This window comes from Arctopsyche grandis, chromosome 4 (assembly GCF_051622035.1).
Source record: "Arctopsyche grandis isolate Sample6627 chromosome 4, ASM5162203v2, whole genome shotgun sequence".
NCBI classification, from domain to species: Eukaryota; Metazoa; Arthropoda; class Insecta; order Trichoptera; family Hydropsychidae; genus Arctopsyche; species Arctopsyche grandis.
Genome location: NC_135358.1, coordinates 26,708,404 through 26,729,377, shown reverse-complemented (window position 1 = coordinate 26,729,377; position 20,974 = coordinate 26,708,404). Strand labels below are relative to the sequence as shown.

Below are 20,974 nucleotides of genomic sequence, written 5' to 3'. Positions count from 1 at the left end.
TGGCACCATCCAGTGAATTTAAGAAACGGAGGCCGCGAGGAATGGGAGAATAACTAAATGCCACAGTTCTAGCCAAAGGAGTGTGAAAAAGGGGACGATGGCGGGTCCATATCACACTCTCTGGAGCATGAAGGCCCAACTCAGCCAGGATAGACGGACAGGAGATACAGCCTCTAAATATGGAAAACAAGAACTTGATGAGGGCAACACTCCTCCTGTGGTCAAGAGAAGTGTAGTCGACCATACCCATGACGAATTTATATAATATACGTATACATATAATTTCGAAAGAGAATTAGTATATATGTTTGTTTGTTCGTGACAGTCAATTTAATAAAAAGAAAAATGAGTATTCAAATAAATTTATATAAAATAACTAAATTGAGTGGTTTAGGAGCCTATACGAGACAGACAAACAGATATTCATTTTTATATATAAGAAGAAGAGAAGAAGAAGAAGAAGATATAGTGTGCAAATGATAAAGTTATAGGCGTTTAAATAATTAAAAACCAACAGGACAAGTAGGTGGTGAAAAGTCAAACAATTATGGCAACTACCTATTTAACGTCACCGTGATAAAAATATCCGCTAATTTGGACGTGGTTATTACGATTATTTTTCACCATCAAACTATAAAAATCGATTGAAATATCCATCGTTGACCAAACCGCGCAAAATAGCAAAGTTTCAAAACGATTTGAAGACTGTAGGAATTTTAGCTTTTTTTTACCTTTTGCGAATGCAAAATAATGCGGCGGGTGCGGAGCGCATCGGGTGTCACCATCCAGGGGGTGATACCAAATGAAAAATACACATATGTAGCTATATAATAATAAAAATTTTAAATGAGCAGCCTAACCGACTCGTCCGTCTGGTAATAATAATGTTTTTTTTACCAGAATTTCGTAGAAATATCTCCAAAATAATGCAAAAAAGGGTATTTCAACTCAAGGGTAGCTAGGGGTGCCATTATTATCATTACCAGGTGCTAGAAGCTAACTAGAAAAGCGCGGTCATCCAGTGAAGCGTGCAAATGAACAGATCCTTTTAACATCAGATGATCATGAAATCGCAATAGATAGGAGATCTAGGGTTACAAAGAGATTGCAGGGGCCAAACAAGGGATTCTGAACTCACTTTACAAGAATAAAACAAGAGGGTGATTTTTTAATGCATTGATCGTTTTTATTCTGAACTCCAGATCAAATCAAGAACCGTTAAGGAAGTAGCAGCCATGTTTCAGGCTATCCAAGTTTTTTTTATTATATTTTACTTTGTAAATTTATGACTTTGGGTTGAGGGGTGACGTCCTGACTTGTGTACATATGTGCAATACAACAATCAAAATTTCTACTGATACTAAGTGTCAGTTTTATAAAACTCAAATTACTCCAAAATACACAGACACATATGTACATACATACTGTGAAACAAAAATACATAAAATGTGAATCAGTGGTTGATCCCGAGTTCAAATCACAAAACTTCATCTATTTTACTACGTAAAATAGATACATAAAATAAAATAAAATAATCAATTAAGAAAGAGCATAGAAAATATATCATAAAAAATAAAGTAAAAAAAATATAATGACTAAACCGTTCCATCGGTGACCAAAATAAGAAAGCAAAAAAACTAAGAGAATTTTTTTTCTAAGAAAATAATAATAGTGTCCCGAGCCCTAGCATAAGTATTATTATGACTATTTTAAAATCTGCCCGATCACCTCATCATAACTATCATTAATGAAATCTATAACAGCACAGAACTGTATATTTTTTTGATTTTTAAATGCTTTTTATTATTACGAAATTATGTTCACAATACATCTTATATATATTTTAATAGCTACTGATCTACTGATCATTTTCTATTTTACAATTTTAATTTAATTTGGTTAGTAATTACAGCATTATATTATTCTAATGTTAATCTAAAGCATAATAGGAAAAAGAGCTCAAAAACCTATTTACAATCCTTAAAAATGTTCATAATACATCTAATACATAATATTAATTAAAGACTATCTAAAGTCGATGACCTAAAGCAGATTGTGTTTAGGTAATCTGTGTTTATACCTGAAGGGTATAGACATTTTGTTGTAATCACCGAGACTCTTCACAAGTGTGTTAGTATGGTTATTAGTGATTCTTTCATAGAATCTACTGGTTAGTTTGTTAGTAATGTCTGTAACAAACGGAATATTATATATAGCATGCAGTTTTTTCAGGTTAGTATATATGGGTGTATTATAAATTATTTTAAGGGATTTATTTTGTATTACTTGGAGCTTGGAAAGGTTAGTATTCGAGGCGTTATTCCATACAGGTGAAGCATAGGTTAATAATGGTAATATGAGCGCGCGATATAATTTTATTTTATTTAGCGTTGATAAAGAACTATGGCGATTAAATATTGGATATATTGAGGATATACCCCGCATCGCCTTGCATTTCGCTGCCTCAATGTGAGGTGCCCATCTCATTCTTTTATCAAACGTTACTCCTAAATATTTTATTACTGACTGCCATTTCAGACTTTCTCCAGAGGGGATTTTCAGATCTGAACTTGGCTTATGTTTTCTAACACTAAAGAATATGGCGTCTGTTTTGGTTTGATTAATTTGAATTTTCCACTTAGTGAAGTGTTCAGTCATTGTTTTAATTGCAAATTCAAGATTTTTAAGAATAGTGTCTGGTTTTTTGCTACTTGTGAAGCAAGCTGTATCATCTGCATATAGGGCTATGTGACAGTTTTTTGGAATAGGTATGTCATTTATATATATGGAGAACAAGAGTGGGCCAAGCAAGCTCCCCTGCGGAACGCCAGCTGCGATTATTTTTGGAGACGATAATTCATTATTTACGCTAACCACTAGCTTTCTACGAGTTAAGTACGATTTGATGATGAGAATTAGGTAGTTTGGTATTTTGTTAATAAGGAGCTTATGAATGAGTCCATCGTGCCAAACCGTGTCGAAGGCCTTTTCTATGTCGAGACATACCATTCCGGTACTTCTCTTCATATTAAAGTTCTTCGTCACGTGTTCAGTTAGTCTTGTTAATTGTTGGGTCGTGGAATGTCCAGTGCGAAATCCAAATTGTTCATTTATTAATTTCTTATTTACGACTTTAAGTAAACGTGTGTAGATTATTTTTTCCAGAATTTTTGAAAGCGTGCAAAGTAAGCTAATGGGTCGATAATTGGCCGGGTTTTTTGAGCTTTTATCGGGCTTAAGTATGGGAATTACGTTGGCTGTTTTCCAGTATTCTGGGAAATACCCGGTGAGTAAACATGCGTTGAATATTTTAGATAGTGAGACTAAAGCTTTGAATGGAAGTTGTTTGATTGTGATGTTATCTATTGAATCTCGCCCAGGTGCCTTTTTATTTTTTAAATTACGTATTATATTTTGGATTTCACACGGATGCACCAATTTTATATTTTTAGTACTGTTAGTGGGAGTTTTTGTGAGGATTTTAATGGACCGGTTGACTTTATTATGCGTTGGTATGTGATTGTAATGTTGTGTGAGTGTGTGATGTTTTTGGAAGGATTTTGATAATAGTTCTGCTTTGTCGCAATCACGCGTCACTGAGATTCCTGCATCATCTAATGGAGGAATCGAGTTTTTTGTCCTGCGAATCGCTTTAGCTAATTTCCATAGAGAGCCATCAACTGAGCTCAATTTTTCTAATTTTTTAGACCAAGCTTCATTTTTGATTTCTTTGATTCTAATTTTAATTTGATATGTGAGCTTATTAATTAATGTTTTCAATGCTGGATTTTTTGATGTTTGCCAAATTTTACGGAGTTTATTTTTACTTTTAATTAGATTTGCAACAAAGTCAGTTATCTCTAATTTGTGTTCAATGTATTGTGTCTTAGGTATGTGAAGGTGTTTGGATCGAGTTATTGATTCCGTTAGGTGTATTATGGAGCTGTCGATTTCGGTTTTGTTTGTGAGTGTGGTAGAAGTTAGAATGGTTTGGTCATTTATGTATGACTTGAACTCTCGCCAGTTAGCTCTCCCGTAATCCCAACTATGCTTGATGATTTCCTCGGGTTTCCCGTCGATTGAGAAGATTATCGGGAGATGATCAGACGACAGGGTTTGAAGGGCATTTGGTGTCGATATTTTTGGGCAGTTCTTGACGAGGACAAGATCTAGTGTGGATGGTTGTGAGTTATTTGTGGGATAGTGTGTGTATGTATCCGGATGAAGTAAGATTGTATCTGTTAGTTGAATGTATTTATAAAGAGTTGTGCCTTGTAGGTCAGTGTTTACGCAACTCCATAACGGATGTTTGGCATTAAAGTCACCAGCTACCACTACCGAACTACCAATGTTAAATATTTTGTTAAGATCGGATGCCAATAATCGTTTTTGGGGAGGATTGTAAGCGGATGCTACTATGTGATGGGTGTTGTTAATTGTTAGTTCGATGGCGGTTAGTTCTAAATTTTTTAGTGGCGGAGTTATTACGCGACAATGTTTAATTGACGATTTTATAAAAATGGCAACTCCCCCTCCATGCTGTTCTCGGTCTTCGCGATAGCAGTTAAAGTTAGGTAGGTTAATACGGATATGAGGTTTTAAGAAGGTCTCGGAGATTAAAACTATGTCAACACAGTACTCACCGATCGCCGACTCTAGTTCGTCAATCTTATTCTTAAGTCCACGAGCATTCCAAGCTAGAATGTTCAGGCGCCTCCCGTTAATCAAAGACATCGAGATATTCGACAAGCATGAGTGCCAGCTCTAGTTTGTCGGTGCAACCGCTGGCCTTGGCACGAATCTCCTGGAGGATCTTCAACATCTTCGTCATAGACGCCATGGAAGTTAGGTCTGTTGTTGGTTGAATGTTGGGATTGGTTGGTTGGTGGGGTTTTTTAGGGATATTTGGGATATTTGGTGAAGGAGTTTTAATGGTCGGTAGCTTTGGGAAGTTATGATCGTTAACGACCGGGATATTTTGTGGCTGCGCCACTGGGAGTTTCCAAGGGTTTGCTTTGACAATTGATGCTCGATTCTTCCTCGATTCCAGCATTTTCAGATAGCTCTGTCTTTTTGGACAATCTTTGAAGTTAGCGGGGTGAGATCCTGAACAGCCTGAGCAGACAGCAGGGGTAACTATTCCTTTATTGCATTGTGCGGTGAGGTGAGTGCCGGCACATTTGACGCACTTGGCCTGCCGATTGCAGTTTTTCGCAGCGTGTCCATATTCTTGGCATCTGAAACATTGAGTAATATTTTGTGATTTACTAGTATATTTAACGACACTGACCTTTGTGTAACAGATGTACCGGATTTCTTTAATCTTCTTTGCCGATACCGATGGCTCGAAGAACACCAAGTATAGCTCGGTGGCGTTGCTCCTAGGCTCCTTCGTCTTCATCTGTATGACTTTGGTTACAGGGAATCCCTGTCTGATGATGTCATCTTTAATATCAGCTTCCGGCAATTTCGGCAAGCCACGTACGACACTTTTTATTTCCTTTTCCTCCTTCCTGGAAAAGGTATGGAATTGTCGGTCTGGTGTCAATCCATCCCGAAGTTTTTTAAAGTCTTCAAGACTTTTACATTGTATCTTGACATTATTTTGACCAATGTAAGTCATTGTGAAGTCTTTTATAAACTTCTTGATCGACTCGATCATGCTGCCGTGAGTGCCAGTAGCTGTCATGATGATGGGCGGGATTCTTCCACCGCTTCTGGGGACATCGGAAACTTCCAAGAGCCCTTCAAATTTGTTTTTCTCCTGAATTTTAAATTCAGGAGCAACATCTTTCACGTTCTTTGCCGTATGTTTTGGAAACTGCCACTCGGAGAACTGTATATAAATATGTACAAATGTATGTATATGAGTGATAAGCATGTAATGCTTTCGATTTTGTGGTCACGGGTTATATCCCTGGCTTTGTTGTTGGCCAAACCTTGGATATGTGACTCTAAGGTCGATCGTTTCCTTTCAAAGTTTGCCAATTTATATGATTTCATTGAAAACGGTTCCAACAAACTGACAATCCTGTCCCATTTCTTACAAAATTTGAGTTTAAAGCATCGCATAATTTTTCGATATTTAAAAAGAAATCTAATTCTTATGTACAATGTTATATAGATGTGTGTATGAAAAAAATATAAAAAATGTAATATAATACCTGTATAAATAAATAAACAAATAATAGAATTCCTGCTGAATTTAAGTCACGTATTGCAATATGTTCGCATATTTGTTTCTCCCTTAAATTTGTCTCACGATGGAAGTTTCTATTTGTAGCATTTCGTTTATTCGTTGTTAACTTTTTTCTCATGACTCATAGTGATAAATAACATTTAAAATTCTCCTCATATTGTAATTACATGTTTTGTTTTGTAATTTTAATCGCATTATTTACGGGCCCGAAGTATAGGTATTTTGTTTTCGTACAAATGCTTATTTTCTTTTGAATCATCAACGTATTTTCCAATAGTTACATACGATGAATATTGATGTAGTACGAACGATCCATGGATAATTTAAACGATTGGGGTTCAAGATCAGCGTTTTATTTAAACAAAAAAAACTGTATATAAAGTTAATTTCGGTGAGAACCCTCGATATTCAATATACATATGAATATACTTACATATATTCATGATATTTAAACTCATCGATGGCATATTTACAAGGCTGAACGATAACGATAACGATACAATGTCGGAACAAGTAGGAAAGCTTTTCTTCTAAACCAAAAAAAAAAACATATGTGCAACTGAATAAACTAGTGGTTAGTATATAATGCTGTGAACAAAGTGTTCACATATCCCACTGATTTCTGCCGGCCAGACCTTGGATTTTTGACTCCAGGTCGATCGTTTCCTATTTGAGTTTGTCAATTTATCCGAGTGTCATTGAAACGGTTCTTACCCATTACCCATTTTCCCTACCCATTTTCTAGCAAATCTCAAGTTTTAGCACTCTCGGATTTCGCTGAATTGTATAAAATGCTGCAAATTTAGAAATTTGACCATAGATGTCTCTACGGATGTTAATTGATATGTATTTACTTTGTATAATAATATAAATGTACAATGTTTCTGGCCAGGGAGGCGAATTGAGGTTACATGTTAGGCCTTCCTGGTATTAATAATAAATAAATATATATCTAATAATTTTATCAACCCATATTGTAATTTTTTTGAATTTAAATATGAATTTATTTTGTGAATTAGGAAATTTTATTTTATTTTCATTGAACGTTCTATTGTCGGACGAACTTTGCCACTTGAGTGGGAACACACTACGAGGACGAGACATCTCACCCTTACCTACAGGCTACAACAGTAAAGTAGGTTGCAATTTATAAATTCACAATTATGCTCGTGGGAGCTTTATTTTAATGGAACGGATTTCAAGAAGGAATCTTCGATGTCAAATTTATCATTTTTGTTTTATTACATAATATAATTTTAATCAAAAATTTCAATTAATACATTTATTATATTATATTATATTATTGCTCTATATTACAGCTCTATTATATTACAATTTTTGCGGAAACTCAAATTGAAAATTTGTTGTATATATGAAAAACAATCGAACAATATCGTCAACAAAATAAACATTATGTATGACAATATTTGTCAGTAAACGATATGGTAGCGATAATGTTAGTTCGATTAGGTAAACTTTAACTGTCGGGTTATCTTTGAATGTTTGGAGACATTGCATACAAATTACGATAATATCATTAAATAGTATTCAAAACAACCAAAATACTTGATGATCAATTGGAGTAATTTTACACTTAGTGATGGATAGTAATGTTAGATCTTCGTTGTGTGTATGTATGTATGTACGTATGTAAGTGCAAACCTTGACCGATACTGTTATTTATCGAAAAGTGCAATATACAAGTTGACAAACATACAATTTTTCAATAGTGATACTCTTCCGCAAAGTACCAAACTTGTGAAACCAGGAACGTGATGAGAAATCGAAATCACATCAAAACTAAAAGACCAACAAAGACAGGTTTTAATCTAGAAGTTCAGCGGCGTCAAAGTTAACAGAGAAAATTTCAGCTTTCCATCTGAAACATCAATGTCAAACGATGTTTTATGATGCAGGTTATTTTTGGAATTTACTGAGGTAAGGTTCAACGTTTCGGTTAATTAGATTCAGTGTCGTCAAACCTGGAAAATCAGGTTGCTCGATCACGCGAAGGACGTCCTATCTTATATGTAGTATTTAAATTTGGAGAGCAGTTTGCGGATAAATTAGAGAATCGGTGGCTGTTTAATAGTCTATTGTAGCGAATCTGGGATTACAATTGATTATGGCCGCATTGAACGGATTTCGAATGTGGCGCTTAATGGCACAATACCTTCTCGATTGCTTCTTGTTTTGTTCTAACTGCTTCATTTCGACAGTTAAAACGTTGTCAAAATTTGAATGAACAATTTTCGATATACTTATCTGGAATAGATTATTCATGTACATATGTGCGATTCGAAGTTAACAAGTAAATACTTTTGAATACATTTGTATGCTAATACATAATGAAGTTTTAGGTAATGGTCTTCACACAAATTTAATAACAAAATTTAATTATTTGTAATTTTTTAAACTATATCATAATATGAAGTAATATCACTTTGTATTGGTTCATTTCTATAGATTATTGCAAATTTTAAAATATTGTTACACTTACAAATAACATGACAGATGTCTTCTTGTTATATTTTCTGACAAGCAATAATGTCCATCGTAATTTTTCTCCATTCCCTCAGCTATTTTTAGAAAAATTGTGGTTAATATGGCGATGCATCTCAAAAGGAAAATTGATGTGTCGTTCACACAAGTTGCAGTGCATAAAAATCACATACATATGTATATATGTATGTGCATACATCTGATTCGATGCGAACAAATGAGAACGATGCACTCTTCGACCTTTTGCACGTTTTCTTCTTTTGTTGTAAATAAAGTTGTTGGTAAAAAAAATTGGCTCACTTTTAAGTATCTAAAAATTATGTGTATGTATGTATGTATATGTACATATGCAATATGCAATCAAAAGCAGCGTGAGCTTATTAGACTCTGACACATTTTTTTTATTTAAATTAATTATTAATCATGTTTTAAACGGTTTAATTTATAATACAGTCTCAATTCCTTTTTTGGGTTTCAAGTTTTTTTTATGAATTTTTTTCACGTTCAGGATCAAGTGGCTTGTTAGTAGCCACGCGTGAAATATTGTCACTTTCGATCTCTTGTTCGTTTTCCAAGTGAAAAATCAGAATTCCGACCCGAAAGTCAATTTTTCAAACATCCGAAACGACACCTGACATGTGACCTTAGTCGTTGTATTTTAATGTCGTTGTATTTTATCGTCATTTCAGTTTTGTTGTGGTTCAGTATCTGTAACTTAACGCAAGAATCTGAAAACGACAGTTTATCTAATTGGGTTTTACTTAATATTATTTTTTTTACGTTAGAGTGAACAGCTTCAATTAACTTTGACAAACGGAAGGAGTCGCAAAATTAAATTTGAGTAATTATGGAGATTATTTTCATATCGGAGAGTTTCACTCTTGCAGTTTAGAATGCTCGCCACACTGAAGGAACCGTGGTGCCAATACTGAAAATTAGAAACGTCCACGTGCTTAGTTTAGACAATCTAATTTTACTGCGTCTTTCTCTAAAAATAAATTTTCTCAGTGTTCGCGAGCGTGAACGAGTGCGAAGTTCACCAGCAGTTATCTCGCCGATAAATTCGCAATACAAACGATAGATTCGCCGAGGGCGGAAGAGACACGAGAAAAGTAGCCGTTTCCGGTTTTTCATAACGAGCGCGGAAAAACTAGACGAGGGAAGCTTCTGTCTACGGAGAGCACGTGTAAGTTGATATGTCACATATATTTATGCAAAAAAATCGAGGTTTTCGAATGTAAATAAATTTGTCAAAACCTTTTATGTATTTATGTTCATGAATCTGAGTGAAATATAATATTAGGAAGGTATGTACATATAATAAATGAAAATTTTCTGCAATTTTTTTACAATATTGTAAGCGAGTCAAAAAATATGTCTTGATTAATTAATTAAATTATATTTAGGTCTACAAAGTAAATGATGTTAATTTAAAAAAAAATAAAAAAAAATGGTGATATTCTTTTGTTATTTAATTCACAGCATTTTATATTTCTGAAATAGATGTCACTTTTGAAATAAAATTACAGGAATCTGCAGTACCGACCCAATTGTTATTTTTGTGCCAGAGGTTCCGTAGAGGCGTTTTTCGAGGTCTCTCGTTGGAGACCGTTGTTTATTTGGGGCGTTTGGGGCGTTTGGGGCCCCCGAGTGAGACGCCGCCCCAATCCAGACGATGTCGGACAAAGCGGGAGGCGGAGTCGCTGCTGAAGCGGCTAACGTCGTCGATGAATGTGTACGTATTGGCTGCACCCCTTCCAACATAACCTATTCATTTCAACTAGCCGGTACTTCGCTAGTTACACCCTTTCAACTAAGCTAAAACACCTTTTATTATATTCTTCTACTGTCGTCTAATTGCGTCAGGTATTGACTGATATTGTTAAGTGACATATATACATTACGATTTTCAGGTGAAGTTAGCCAATAATATACCGTCCAAAAAGAATTCTAAAGAACCTCGTAAGATAGACGAAAGGTCTGCTGAACATGTGTTAAAATCGTTATCTAGTTGCAATTCAACCGAAGAAAAACTATCGGCTTTGTGTAAAAAGTATACCGAAGTTGCTGAAGAGAATAAAAAACTGCATCTTACAAGAAAGCAATGGGAGAAAAAATATGTTTTAATATTGAGAGACAAAGATCAGATCCAGTCCGAGTACAATAAAACTCTCCTCTTTAAATGCAAACTGGAGAATTTGTGCAGGGAGTTGCAACGACAAATTAAAACGGTTAAAGTGAGTGAAAAAATATTGTGCAATTATTGCACAAATTGTTCTATTATTTTGTACAATATTAAATCCTTTTTTTTTTTTTGTTTTTTTAGGAAGAATCCTTAATTAAAATCAAGGAAGAAGAAGAGAAACGTAGGGAAACATTAGCCATGTTCCAAAATACCATTTCTGAAGTGACTACCGCTATGCAACAGAACAACGAGAAGAACAGCAAACTTCGCGATGATAATTTGGACATGACTGAAAAGTTTAAAACGATAATGGAGCAGTATGAATTGCGCGAACACCAAGTGGATAAGATATCAAAGCAAATGGCCTTAGAATCTCAACTGTCCGAAGCCAAATTGGCTAAAGCGAATTTAGAGGCACAAGCTGAGAAAGAAAAGCTGCTCGCTGAGAAGAAACATCTATTGGTTGAGTTGACTCAGTATCAGTCTCGTTGTAATGATCTACAATCGACCGAAGTTGCACTTCGAAGTCAAATTGCCATGTATACGGATAAGTATGACGAATTCCAAAATGCCCTCACCAAAAGCAATGAGGTATTCGGAGGATTCAAGGGAGAAATGGAGAAGGTTGTTTTATCATTCATACACATATTTATGTAGGTAGTTTTATGTATCTGTTTTATCTGTAACTTTGTGTTTATAGATGTCTAAGAAGGCGCAGAAACAAGAAAAAGAGTCGTTGGCTTGGAAGCAAAGATGGGAAAAATCTCACACGGCACTGATCGACATGGCTACTGAGAAGCAACAAATTGATTCCACATGTGCTTTACAAACCAGACAGCTAATGCAATTACAGAGACTGTGTAGGACAATGCAGGTACAATATTTGCCTATAAATTTGATCGAAGTTGATCAGTGCAGTGAATCGGGCTTTTCTCGGTATTACATTTAATTTTTATTGCAAATGTATAGGCAGAGCGTACTATATTGCTGAATACCCTTCAAGAAAATAATATCGAGCGACCTCCTCTACCGCAATTACCTCCAGAACCAAAATCAACACGCACTGAAGGAGGAGTTGATAAGGTATAAAATTGTATTTGTATTAAATTTAAATATGTATTCAGTGTGAGTGTATTTTATGACACTGGATTCTTTTCATCAGGTCGATTTGATGGCAGCCAATTGTGCTCAATTGAAGCAGAGTTTGAGCCAGTTACAAGGACAATTGAATGACCTTACGAATAAGAAAGCTTTAGATGCGTCGTTGCCTAAAGTTAGTGCGGAAAACACCACCGAAAATCCAAAACCAAATCCACCTACTCAGAAAAAGTCTAAAAAAGGAAAAGGAAAAAAGAGTAAAGCCAACCAGAATGAGACCGGTATTGAAAATGAATCTCAAAACTTACCAGAAGTTGTAGATGATGTTTCTATAGAAACTCAAGATATTGAAAATAATGTTCCTGACAACTTGGAGAGATTAGTCATTCCACCGGAATGTCCATTGGCTAAAAATAACTCCGATATAGAGAAGGAGTCTAGTATTCTTTTGCCTACAGAAAATGTTGATGTTGAAATTGTTGGGAATGTGTCGACTGATTCTGTTACAGTAGAAGATGTATCGACAAACGATGTCGATTCTAAATTAAAAGAACTTAAAGAACCTGATATACCAAAGCCGATGACCAACGGAAGTATTTCACCGAAAGAGATGCCATCGAATTCACCTAGCATCGTCGAAACTGCCAAAGTCATTGACACAAACGAAATATTAGTGAATGCGAACGAATCGCCATCTCTTTGAGTACTAATATGGTTTTTATCTATCGATAAGACTCTTTCTGCATTGGAATGCCAATATTTGAAATTTTCTTTTCTCTTTTTGAGTTTTTTTTCCGAGCGTTACTTGTTTTGTGTGTGATACAAATTATTTAAAGGTGCTTCTACGTGTGCTTTTTCATTATTTTAATTATTTATTATTCTTTATGTGAGAGCTGTGCATTTACCGTATTATTCACAAATTATGTATTTATTTATTTAGTAACTTATAATTTTGTTATTTTATACCAGTATTGACGTTCCTATATGATGAATAACATACGAACTGCAAGGAGTCTTAATTATGTGCAGTTCATATAAAGGCAGCTTATGCCTTGCATATGTCGAATACCCTTGTATTTGTCGATATGTTTGTAGTGACATAATTTTACGATATTTATGCCTATTGCTCGTTTTTTGAGAGCTCCAATACTGCCATAAGTAAATATTTATGTAGGAATTTATAACTAATCTAAACATTTTTGATACAGTTTTATAATAAATATTGATAATATTCCAAACAGTTTCACTTTTTTGACATGCAAACATACATTAGAGTTACTTTCGCTTTGTGAGAATAATTCTAACAAGTATTTTTTATGCTTATTCTTCATCCTCAAAATTTGAACACTTATAATTTGATATTTCTTTATCAGAATATACTATATTGGTAAAATTGAGTTTCTTTTACAATGTCAAGTCATTCTACATACATACATACGTACATTTTTTATGAATCTCGCTTTAATTTTTTTAAATAAAATTTCAACATTACAGACATTTATATAATAAGATTTTACAAAATATGTAAGAAAATGGTTTTTTTTTAATTTAAAAATAAAAATGAAAAATAAATGAATGTCTTTTTTTCCCCCTTTATTAAATAATGGCATAAAAAGATATTTTCTTTCTTCACAACTTTTTACTGTTTGATTAACATGACAGTTTTTTTTGGTAGAAAATTGTAGAAATTCTCTTACATAATATTTATGTGATGCAACATTTGGTGTTTCTGTATTTTTGGTGCAATTCCTGTTTTCACTTATTTTTAAGTGTTAATTAATTAAATTTTAATTGAATTCGCCATCTCAAACATATCTTCACTCACTATGGGCCATAAACACGTGTGTTTTTAATAAAATTTATTTCAAGAGCTGCCAACAGCATGTTTTTAAATCCTCTAAACTTCATATAAAATAAAGTATTATTTAAAAGATTTATTTTCTAACTTCCATTCATAGATATCATAGCAGCATTTCTTTGTCCCACATATTGATAAATGAATTAAAAAAAAAGTGTATTTCTATGGTTGAAAGCTTTTTTTCTTCCAATGAATTTATTATAAAAATAATCAGAAAATATTTCAAATACCCAGATATCGTAATTTACTGGTTTTTTCTCACATAGCATACACTTCTCAAATTGAATCATTTATTTAAATGAACTACACAAATGATCTATACGATATCGTTCATAACGTGAAAATGTTTATTAATTTCATACAAAATTGAACACAGCAATCACCACAGTTTGAGACAGTGGCGAATCCAGGAAATTTGCAGGGGGGGGGGGGGCATTTTTGATTTTAAATACACATTTTTTTTCGGAAAATAAATACGTATATTCAGTTATATTATTAATTTATTGTCATGTAAGGTTGTTTATTTGTGAAGCAATATGTCAACTAAATTATAAAAATACAAATACGTCAAAACTAAGTATTTTCAACTTTAATTACTTATATAAAAACAACATTAAATAAAATCTAAAAAAAATTAGAAGGAATATTGATACATACATACATGTGTATTATATGTAAATATACATATACTAGTGTTTTTACCCGGCTTCGCTCGGTATTTGTAATATAAACCGTTTAAACATTTTATTAAATTTATTTGAATAGTTTTATTTTATTTAAATTTATTTGAATATGCATTTGTTTTTTTATTTAATTGACTGTCACGAACAAACAAACATTTATATATGTATATACTGTCTCTTTCGAAATTATATGTATACCAGAATCCGGCGCTACGAACCAATTAAACGGATTCTACGAACCAATTAAACATACAAAGGCGCTTTCGAAATTATATATTACATACATACATATATTAAAAAATTACACATAAAAAAATACACATCTGTGCCCATATTGGAAAAAATAAAAATGTCAAACAATATATTTTGAAATAATAAATAAAAGTAAATTAATAAATTATGTCGTAAACGGGTCGTCCCTTCTAATAACCATTTAAAATAAATGTTAATTGTGTAATTTTGAATTTCAAATACCAATCAATTTAAAAATTATCCCTAATTTGATAACAAAACTAGATTTTCAATTTTCATAATTGAATGTGATGTATGAGTGGAGTTTTGATCTTCTCTCTAATTTTTTGTCATATATTATATTATATTATAAATTTTATTTTATTCTTTTTTTTCCCTTATGTTCATTTTTATTATGTACTATTTTTCTATTGTTGGTTTTCGTATGAAGACCATTGTGACGCTTTAGGTTCTTCCTGTAATGCCACAATGGTCCAAAAAACTATAAATAAATACATATATTTATGTAACGTTATCTCGGAAATCGACTTTATACAGTAAAAGCGGAAATTCCCAGTGTAGGCGAGGGATCATGTGCAGTAAATCAGCTGCATTTACTGCACATGATAGCATTTTATACCTGAAGGGCAGATTGGTCTGCTCACACCCCCGATTCAATGATACTACTTTTTACAAACCTCCTTTACGTTTCACATTAAGACAACATTTTTATATCTCTTATGTCATATTAAACCAAAAAGGTTCGTTTTCATTGTGTTTTTAAACGCCGAATGCGAATTTGAATTATTATGTATATTTATAATATTATGTAGTCTTCTAGGGTGGTGGCCATTGACCTCATTCCACCACCGTGGATCCGCCAGGGGTTTGAGATATACTGATCTGATAATTCACACGGTCGAAGACAACTGTAGAGAAGCTCAATTTAATTGAAAGAAAAAAAAGTTATGTTTAATTTACAGAACCTATTTTTTTACCATTACTTTCTCTCACTCTCATAGGGAGTTTTCGGAAAATTCAGGCGGTCCATAATAAGCTAATATATTTATACAAAGGAATCTATGACCTTACATATTTTGGATAAAATCAGATAATTCAAATTCTTGCATGTTTACATTAATTTCTCAACAGAACCGATTTGTGCATTTGTAAATTTTATTAACGTTCATCAAAAATGATGTCTACGTAATGTATTTTTTATAGAAGTACATATCGAATTTAGAAAGCAGTAACTAATGAATATTCGTATAAACAATTATACAAAAACCAATAATAATAATAAAATCTGAATTAATTCTAATTTTCAATGTTTTAATACATATTTTAGTAGTACATAAATATTATACTTCAAATTCGAACAATAAAGTTGAAAAGTTTTGACTGCGTGATCTGAATTGAACATGATGTCTATGAAACGCGAGTGTTGTTTTTAGCGAACGTCAATGTTTAATGTTTTCGCATCGTTTTTGGTTTATGGGAATTCCGGTTTTGGAAGTTTCCGGTTTTCAACCCTATCCTGTTTGTGATTTTGGGGGAATTTCCGCTTCCGGGCATTTTGCGTTCGTTCCTCGCTCTACCTTTTGCGTGAAAATTCGTTTTGAATTCATTCGCTATTGAATTTTGTCACCGAATCTTCATTTTTTAAAAATATTTTCCTGTATTAAATTCTTACTTTGTTTTTAAATACCGTCAGCTTATTATATATAATATGTGGTTTATTAACGTTAATTTTTGACTGAAGTATCTAAATTATACTTAATAGTACATACCTATAGACTTGTCACAAACGAACTTTTGACTCTTCGAAACATGAACGAATACGTGTCAAGGAATTGGTTTTTGTCTTAGTCGTAGGCTTTTAAAATAATTAGTCATTGTTTTTTCGAAAATTACGAAGGTCATTTCGAAGACGATCACAACGGTGTCGATCTTGATGACTCGATTTCTGAAATGGGACGTTTTGATTGATGAGCTTTGCTTTCACGACTCATTTTTATAGCAATTAAGGTTTGTTGTAGTAGACTGTGCTTTATTATTACTGTACAACATTCGGATGAAAAAAAAGATCATTTCGGTGATGAGTTAAAATCATGTTTGATAGCGTCATGCATCGACAAAAGAATTCATCATCGTGTTCTGATGTTCCATAAAAAACGTTTACAGTTCCGATTTTAATTGAATGATCCTTGATATATTATATTACAATGTAATATTATACATAGTTAAAATACACCGAGTGAAATCAACTATTTATGTGTATATTTTCCGTATAATAATCATCGAATTTCATAAACATATTCACACAAGCAAACGTGTACGTAGAGAAACGCATAAAATTGTAGCCTCATTAAAGATCAATTAAAAAAACCATGAATTTCATTTGCATCTTCATTTTTGAACCTCTTTATATAATATTGTAATTTATATTACACCTACTTATTAAAAGTATTAAAAAATCATGACCCTAATAATATTACTTATCATGCATTTATAATATTAAGTTTTATTATAACTTCGATGTTGAAAAATATTGAAATTCTTTCACCACAGATAAGTAGGATGGTACTTTAATGATTTCTAATATTTTTATCTATTACTGCATAAGCTTCTTACAAATATGCCTGTCTTTTTTATTTATTTTTTTATTATAAAAGTTGCAATCAAACGAATCAAACAAAAGTATTCATAGATAGTGTAATCAATCGCGACTTTTTCATACGATGTTAAGTAATATATGCTTTCAATCAAAAACTTTCTAGAAAGAAAAAAGTATGCATATACCATTATATATAATTTGTATTTACATCCATAGTGTACAATTTATACTTAAATGGTGAAAATATATTTTTTTTAAAAAATCTATAGTCTTTGACCCATGTAAGAAAACGTATTTTGTAATAATAACTTTTCTCCCTTGCAAAAACGACTTTGTCAATGGATTCTTTCGAAATTGCTGTTTGATTAAATTCGCGTTGTTTCGGATAGACGTTTTGGTAATAAATTTGATAAATATCAATATTGATATGATTATTGGGTTAATTGTTATAAATTAATGTAAAAATTATTGTTTCAAAAGACTTTAACGATCGGCGAAATACGAAACCTAATTATCCAATGCATTCGGATGTTCGTTTCCGTTTCTGGGTTATTTTAAACAAAGATATATTGATTTCTTGAAAATTTTGCTCTGCAAACCCATTTTTGTAAATCTGTTGAGTCACCTGCATTTTATTTAAAATAAATTACCGTGTAAAAACGAACTGAAGAAAACTCGCGAAACGGATATGTGTGTCCTTAATTGCGCGTGCAAAAATGTACACGCAAGTCTCGTTTAAAATTAAAATAGATGATTTTGCCCCACGTAAGTATAATAAACGACTTATAAATAGCAATAAAGTTCAAGTACAAATCAGGTTTTGAAAATTTACCCCAAAACCTAATTATTTTCTAGTACATATGTACATTACCGATCCATTAAATATTTTGTACTAGCACGCATTTTGTGCTTTTATGCAATTTAGAATAAAAAAATTTCAGCATATAATGGTATTGTTCAATCTGTAATTAGACATTATTTAACAAGATAATAATCAATGTCGTACGCCATCGCCATCAACACCTACATGTTCCGCGCCGAAGAAAGGCCTTCTTAAAATGTTGCTACATTTTATTTATTTCTTTGAAATGAATTTTTTTTTATTATATATTTTTCAATATTTTCAACATGAATTTTATTTTTTAATATAAATAACATTTACTCGTAGACATTTATTTAGTGCTTTTTTATTTTAAAATTTAAAATCATACATCATCTTAACGTGCATAATAATCAAAATGCACTATTTGTTAGTTATCTTATCTTCTACTTCTACTACTATATAAAGATGAATGTTTGTTTATTTTTTCCACTATGCAATCCACAATTATCAATAATTGAAATAAGAACCATAAAATTTGGTATTTTATCGTATGGTACTCTGAATCAGCGATATACCGACATTTATAACAACCGGTATCTACTGGTATTTATTAACTTAACTTATTATTAAAAAAGTACCTTTAGTTACCAAAAAAATATTAATTAATCACTTGTACATAAGTAATTGTTAATTACATCAAGAATTTTTTAACCAATTACTTTAATTGATTACAAAATTATGTGTTGAGTCTTTGAGTCTTATACCGTGCGAATTACCGATCAATGAGTTTCAAGAAATAAGTAAATACTTTTTTGCGTGTTCTTGTTTTGAAGAATTTTTGTGCGGAAGGGATGGTTTTAGCCTTTAAATATTATATATGTATTCAAATAATTATCAAGTGAAAAAAATAGGTTTCCAAAACAATCGGAAGGCGACGAGGTTTCTCATTGCTAACATTCATATATTAATCAAAATACCCATATGTATTCGGAAATAGTATCAGGTATAAGTACGTAATTTTCGTCATACTTTATCTTTGATTATAATTTTTTAATACACTTATCGACTTCTTTGAATATCAGGTCAAAAAGGCTTTTGTGAGTTGACTCATTCTTCGACTTATCCATACGAACTAGCCAATACAACTTTTTATTTTAAATTGAAATTAACATTTCTGTACTATCTACCGGTAGTCTATTTTGTACTACCGGTAGTACCGAAGCCCAAATTTAGATATAAAACCGATTTCGGTAGCGTCGGTATTGGAATCTCTACTCTGGATTAAAATTAAATAATAAATAGTCTTTTGAAAGAATCGGAGCCTGAGGTAATTCAGGGCGAAAACACACTGAGTGGTACGTGGTACGTGTTATTTGTAGATACTTTTAAACATGCGAATAAAACGAAGCACCCCTAGCCCAATTACTGGTACACAGTCCCAAAAATCACCACAAAAATTGGAGTGTTTTAGGTGATATTTTATCCTTGTATTTATCCTTGCTTTTAACAGTGATCGATAAATAATGAATAATGAATCCCAGATTTGAAGAAATGTAGGAAAAACTTGTCGAAATAATAAGATCGTACGAATTAATAATTACATTAAGAAGTTTAAGCTTTTATTTTTTAATAATTCAGTTTTAAACATAATTAATAAACAATTAACAAAAATATATTAACAAGTGTCCCGTTTCTAAACAACATATGCCATTCATAAATAAATAGACAATTATGTTTTTTTGCATAAAGGGTTCTAGTGCACTAATTGATACTAGGTTTGTCTAAAATATAATATATTAGTAGAAACGGAAAAAAAGTATCCCGTTTCTAAATGACAATTGACTCAAGTTTTTTGGTACAAGATGTAAATACCGATTTAACCTTCCAAAAATATACACTCTAAACGTGAAACTACATCCGAATTCGGTTTGGAGAACTCCCACTGTTAACGGCCACAGCGGGGAGCTAAGGACCTGACGTCCCGTACCACTCAGTGTGTTTTCGCTCTTATAAATGACTTGAAAATTGAATATTTTTTTGATAGTAGTTTAATAATACAATTCTTAGGACCCATTGATATGTAATATTTTTGGTAACTGAAAAAAATAGAGAAAAATAGATAAGAATTGATCGATCATTCGTCGTGAAAGAGAATTGATAAATAAATAAATGCAATTTGAAGACGATGAATCAATTAGTATGCTAAAAATATTTAGGGACTGCAGATTTGAAAAAATATATTTTAATATGAAATAAATTAATAATATGAAATAAATTTTCACATTCTATTGTAACCATGATTTACATTTACCATCTACAAAACATACATGATATTGTTTCCACACGTGCAACATTTTTTTCCAATGATAGGAAAACCGATTTTCTCAATTTTTTCATAACATGTGTATCTACATCATATTTTGGACTCACCACTACCATGTACAGTTTGAGAAGCGCCGAATAGGCATATAACTATACGCTACGAGCACTTGGCAGTCAAGTGGTAAAGTGACTTTCGAGCGGTTAGCACGTCGACGTGCGCTCAATACGTACCCATTCGTTCGACGTGCCTTCAGTGATGTCTGTCGAAGTGGCGCGAAACGAATTCTCGATCAACGAATCTCGAATTTTTTGAAAACGAACACTCGAATTTTCCCCCGCGGAGGGAAACTCGCGAAAATTTCACACTAACATTTAATAAATAGAACGCGCGACAATATGGTACACGACTAACTAGTGGACATGTGCTGTTGTGATTTTCGACCAGTGTGAATGAGC

The 20,974-nt window shown here is 32.5% G+C and overlaps 1 protein-coding gene across 1 annotated transcript; it reads left to right on the top strand.

Annotated features, from left to right (window-relative positions):
* The first annotated feature begins 9,603 nt into the window (after positions 1-9,603).
* LOC143911072 (beta-taxilin) lies at positions 9,604-13,534 on the top strand. Its single transcript, XM_077429798.1, has 7 exons — positions 9,604-9,887; positions 10,231-10,436; positions 10,615-10,938; positions 11,028-11,510; positions 11,587-11,760; positions 11,856-11,969; positions 12,049-13,534. Exons 2-7 carry the CDS (start codon positions 10,377-10,379, stop codon positions 12,685-12,687), a joined length of 1,794 nt encoding a protein of 597 aa, XP_077285924.1. The 5' UTR covers positions 9,604-9,887; positions 10,231-10,376; the 3' UTR covers positions 12,688-13,534.
* Positions 13,535-20,974: the final 7,440 nt, after the last annotated feature.

Coding starts and splice junctions, on each gene's coding strand:
- LOC143911072 (XM_077429798.1), top strand. CDS start 10,377: ATGTCGGACAAAGCGGGAGGCGGAGTCGCTGCTGAAGCGGCTAACGTC. Junction 11,761..11,855: donor GACTGTGTAGGACAATGCAG/GTACAATATTTG, acceptor GCAAATGTATAG/GCAGAGCGTACTATATTGCT. Junction 11,970..12,048: donor CTGAAGGAGGAGTTGATAAG/GTATAAAATTGT, acceptor TCTTTTCATCAG/GTCGATTTGATGGCAGCCAA.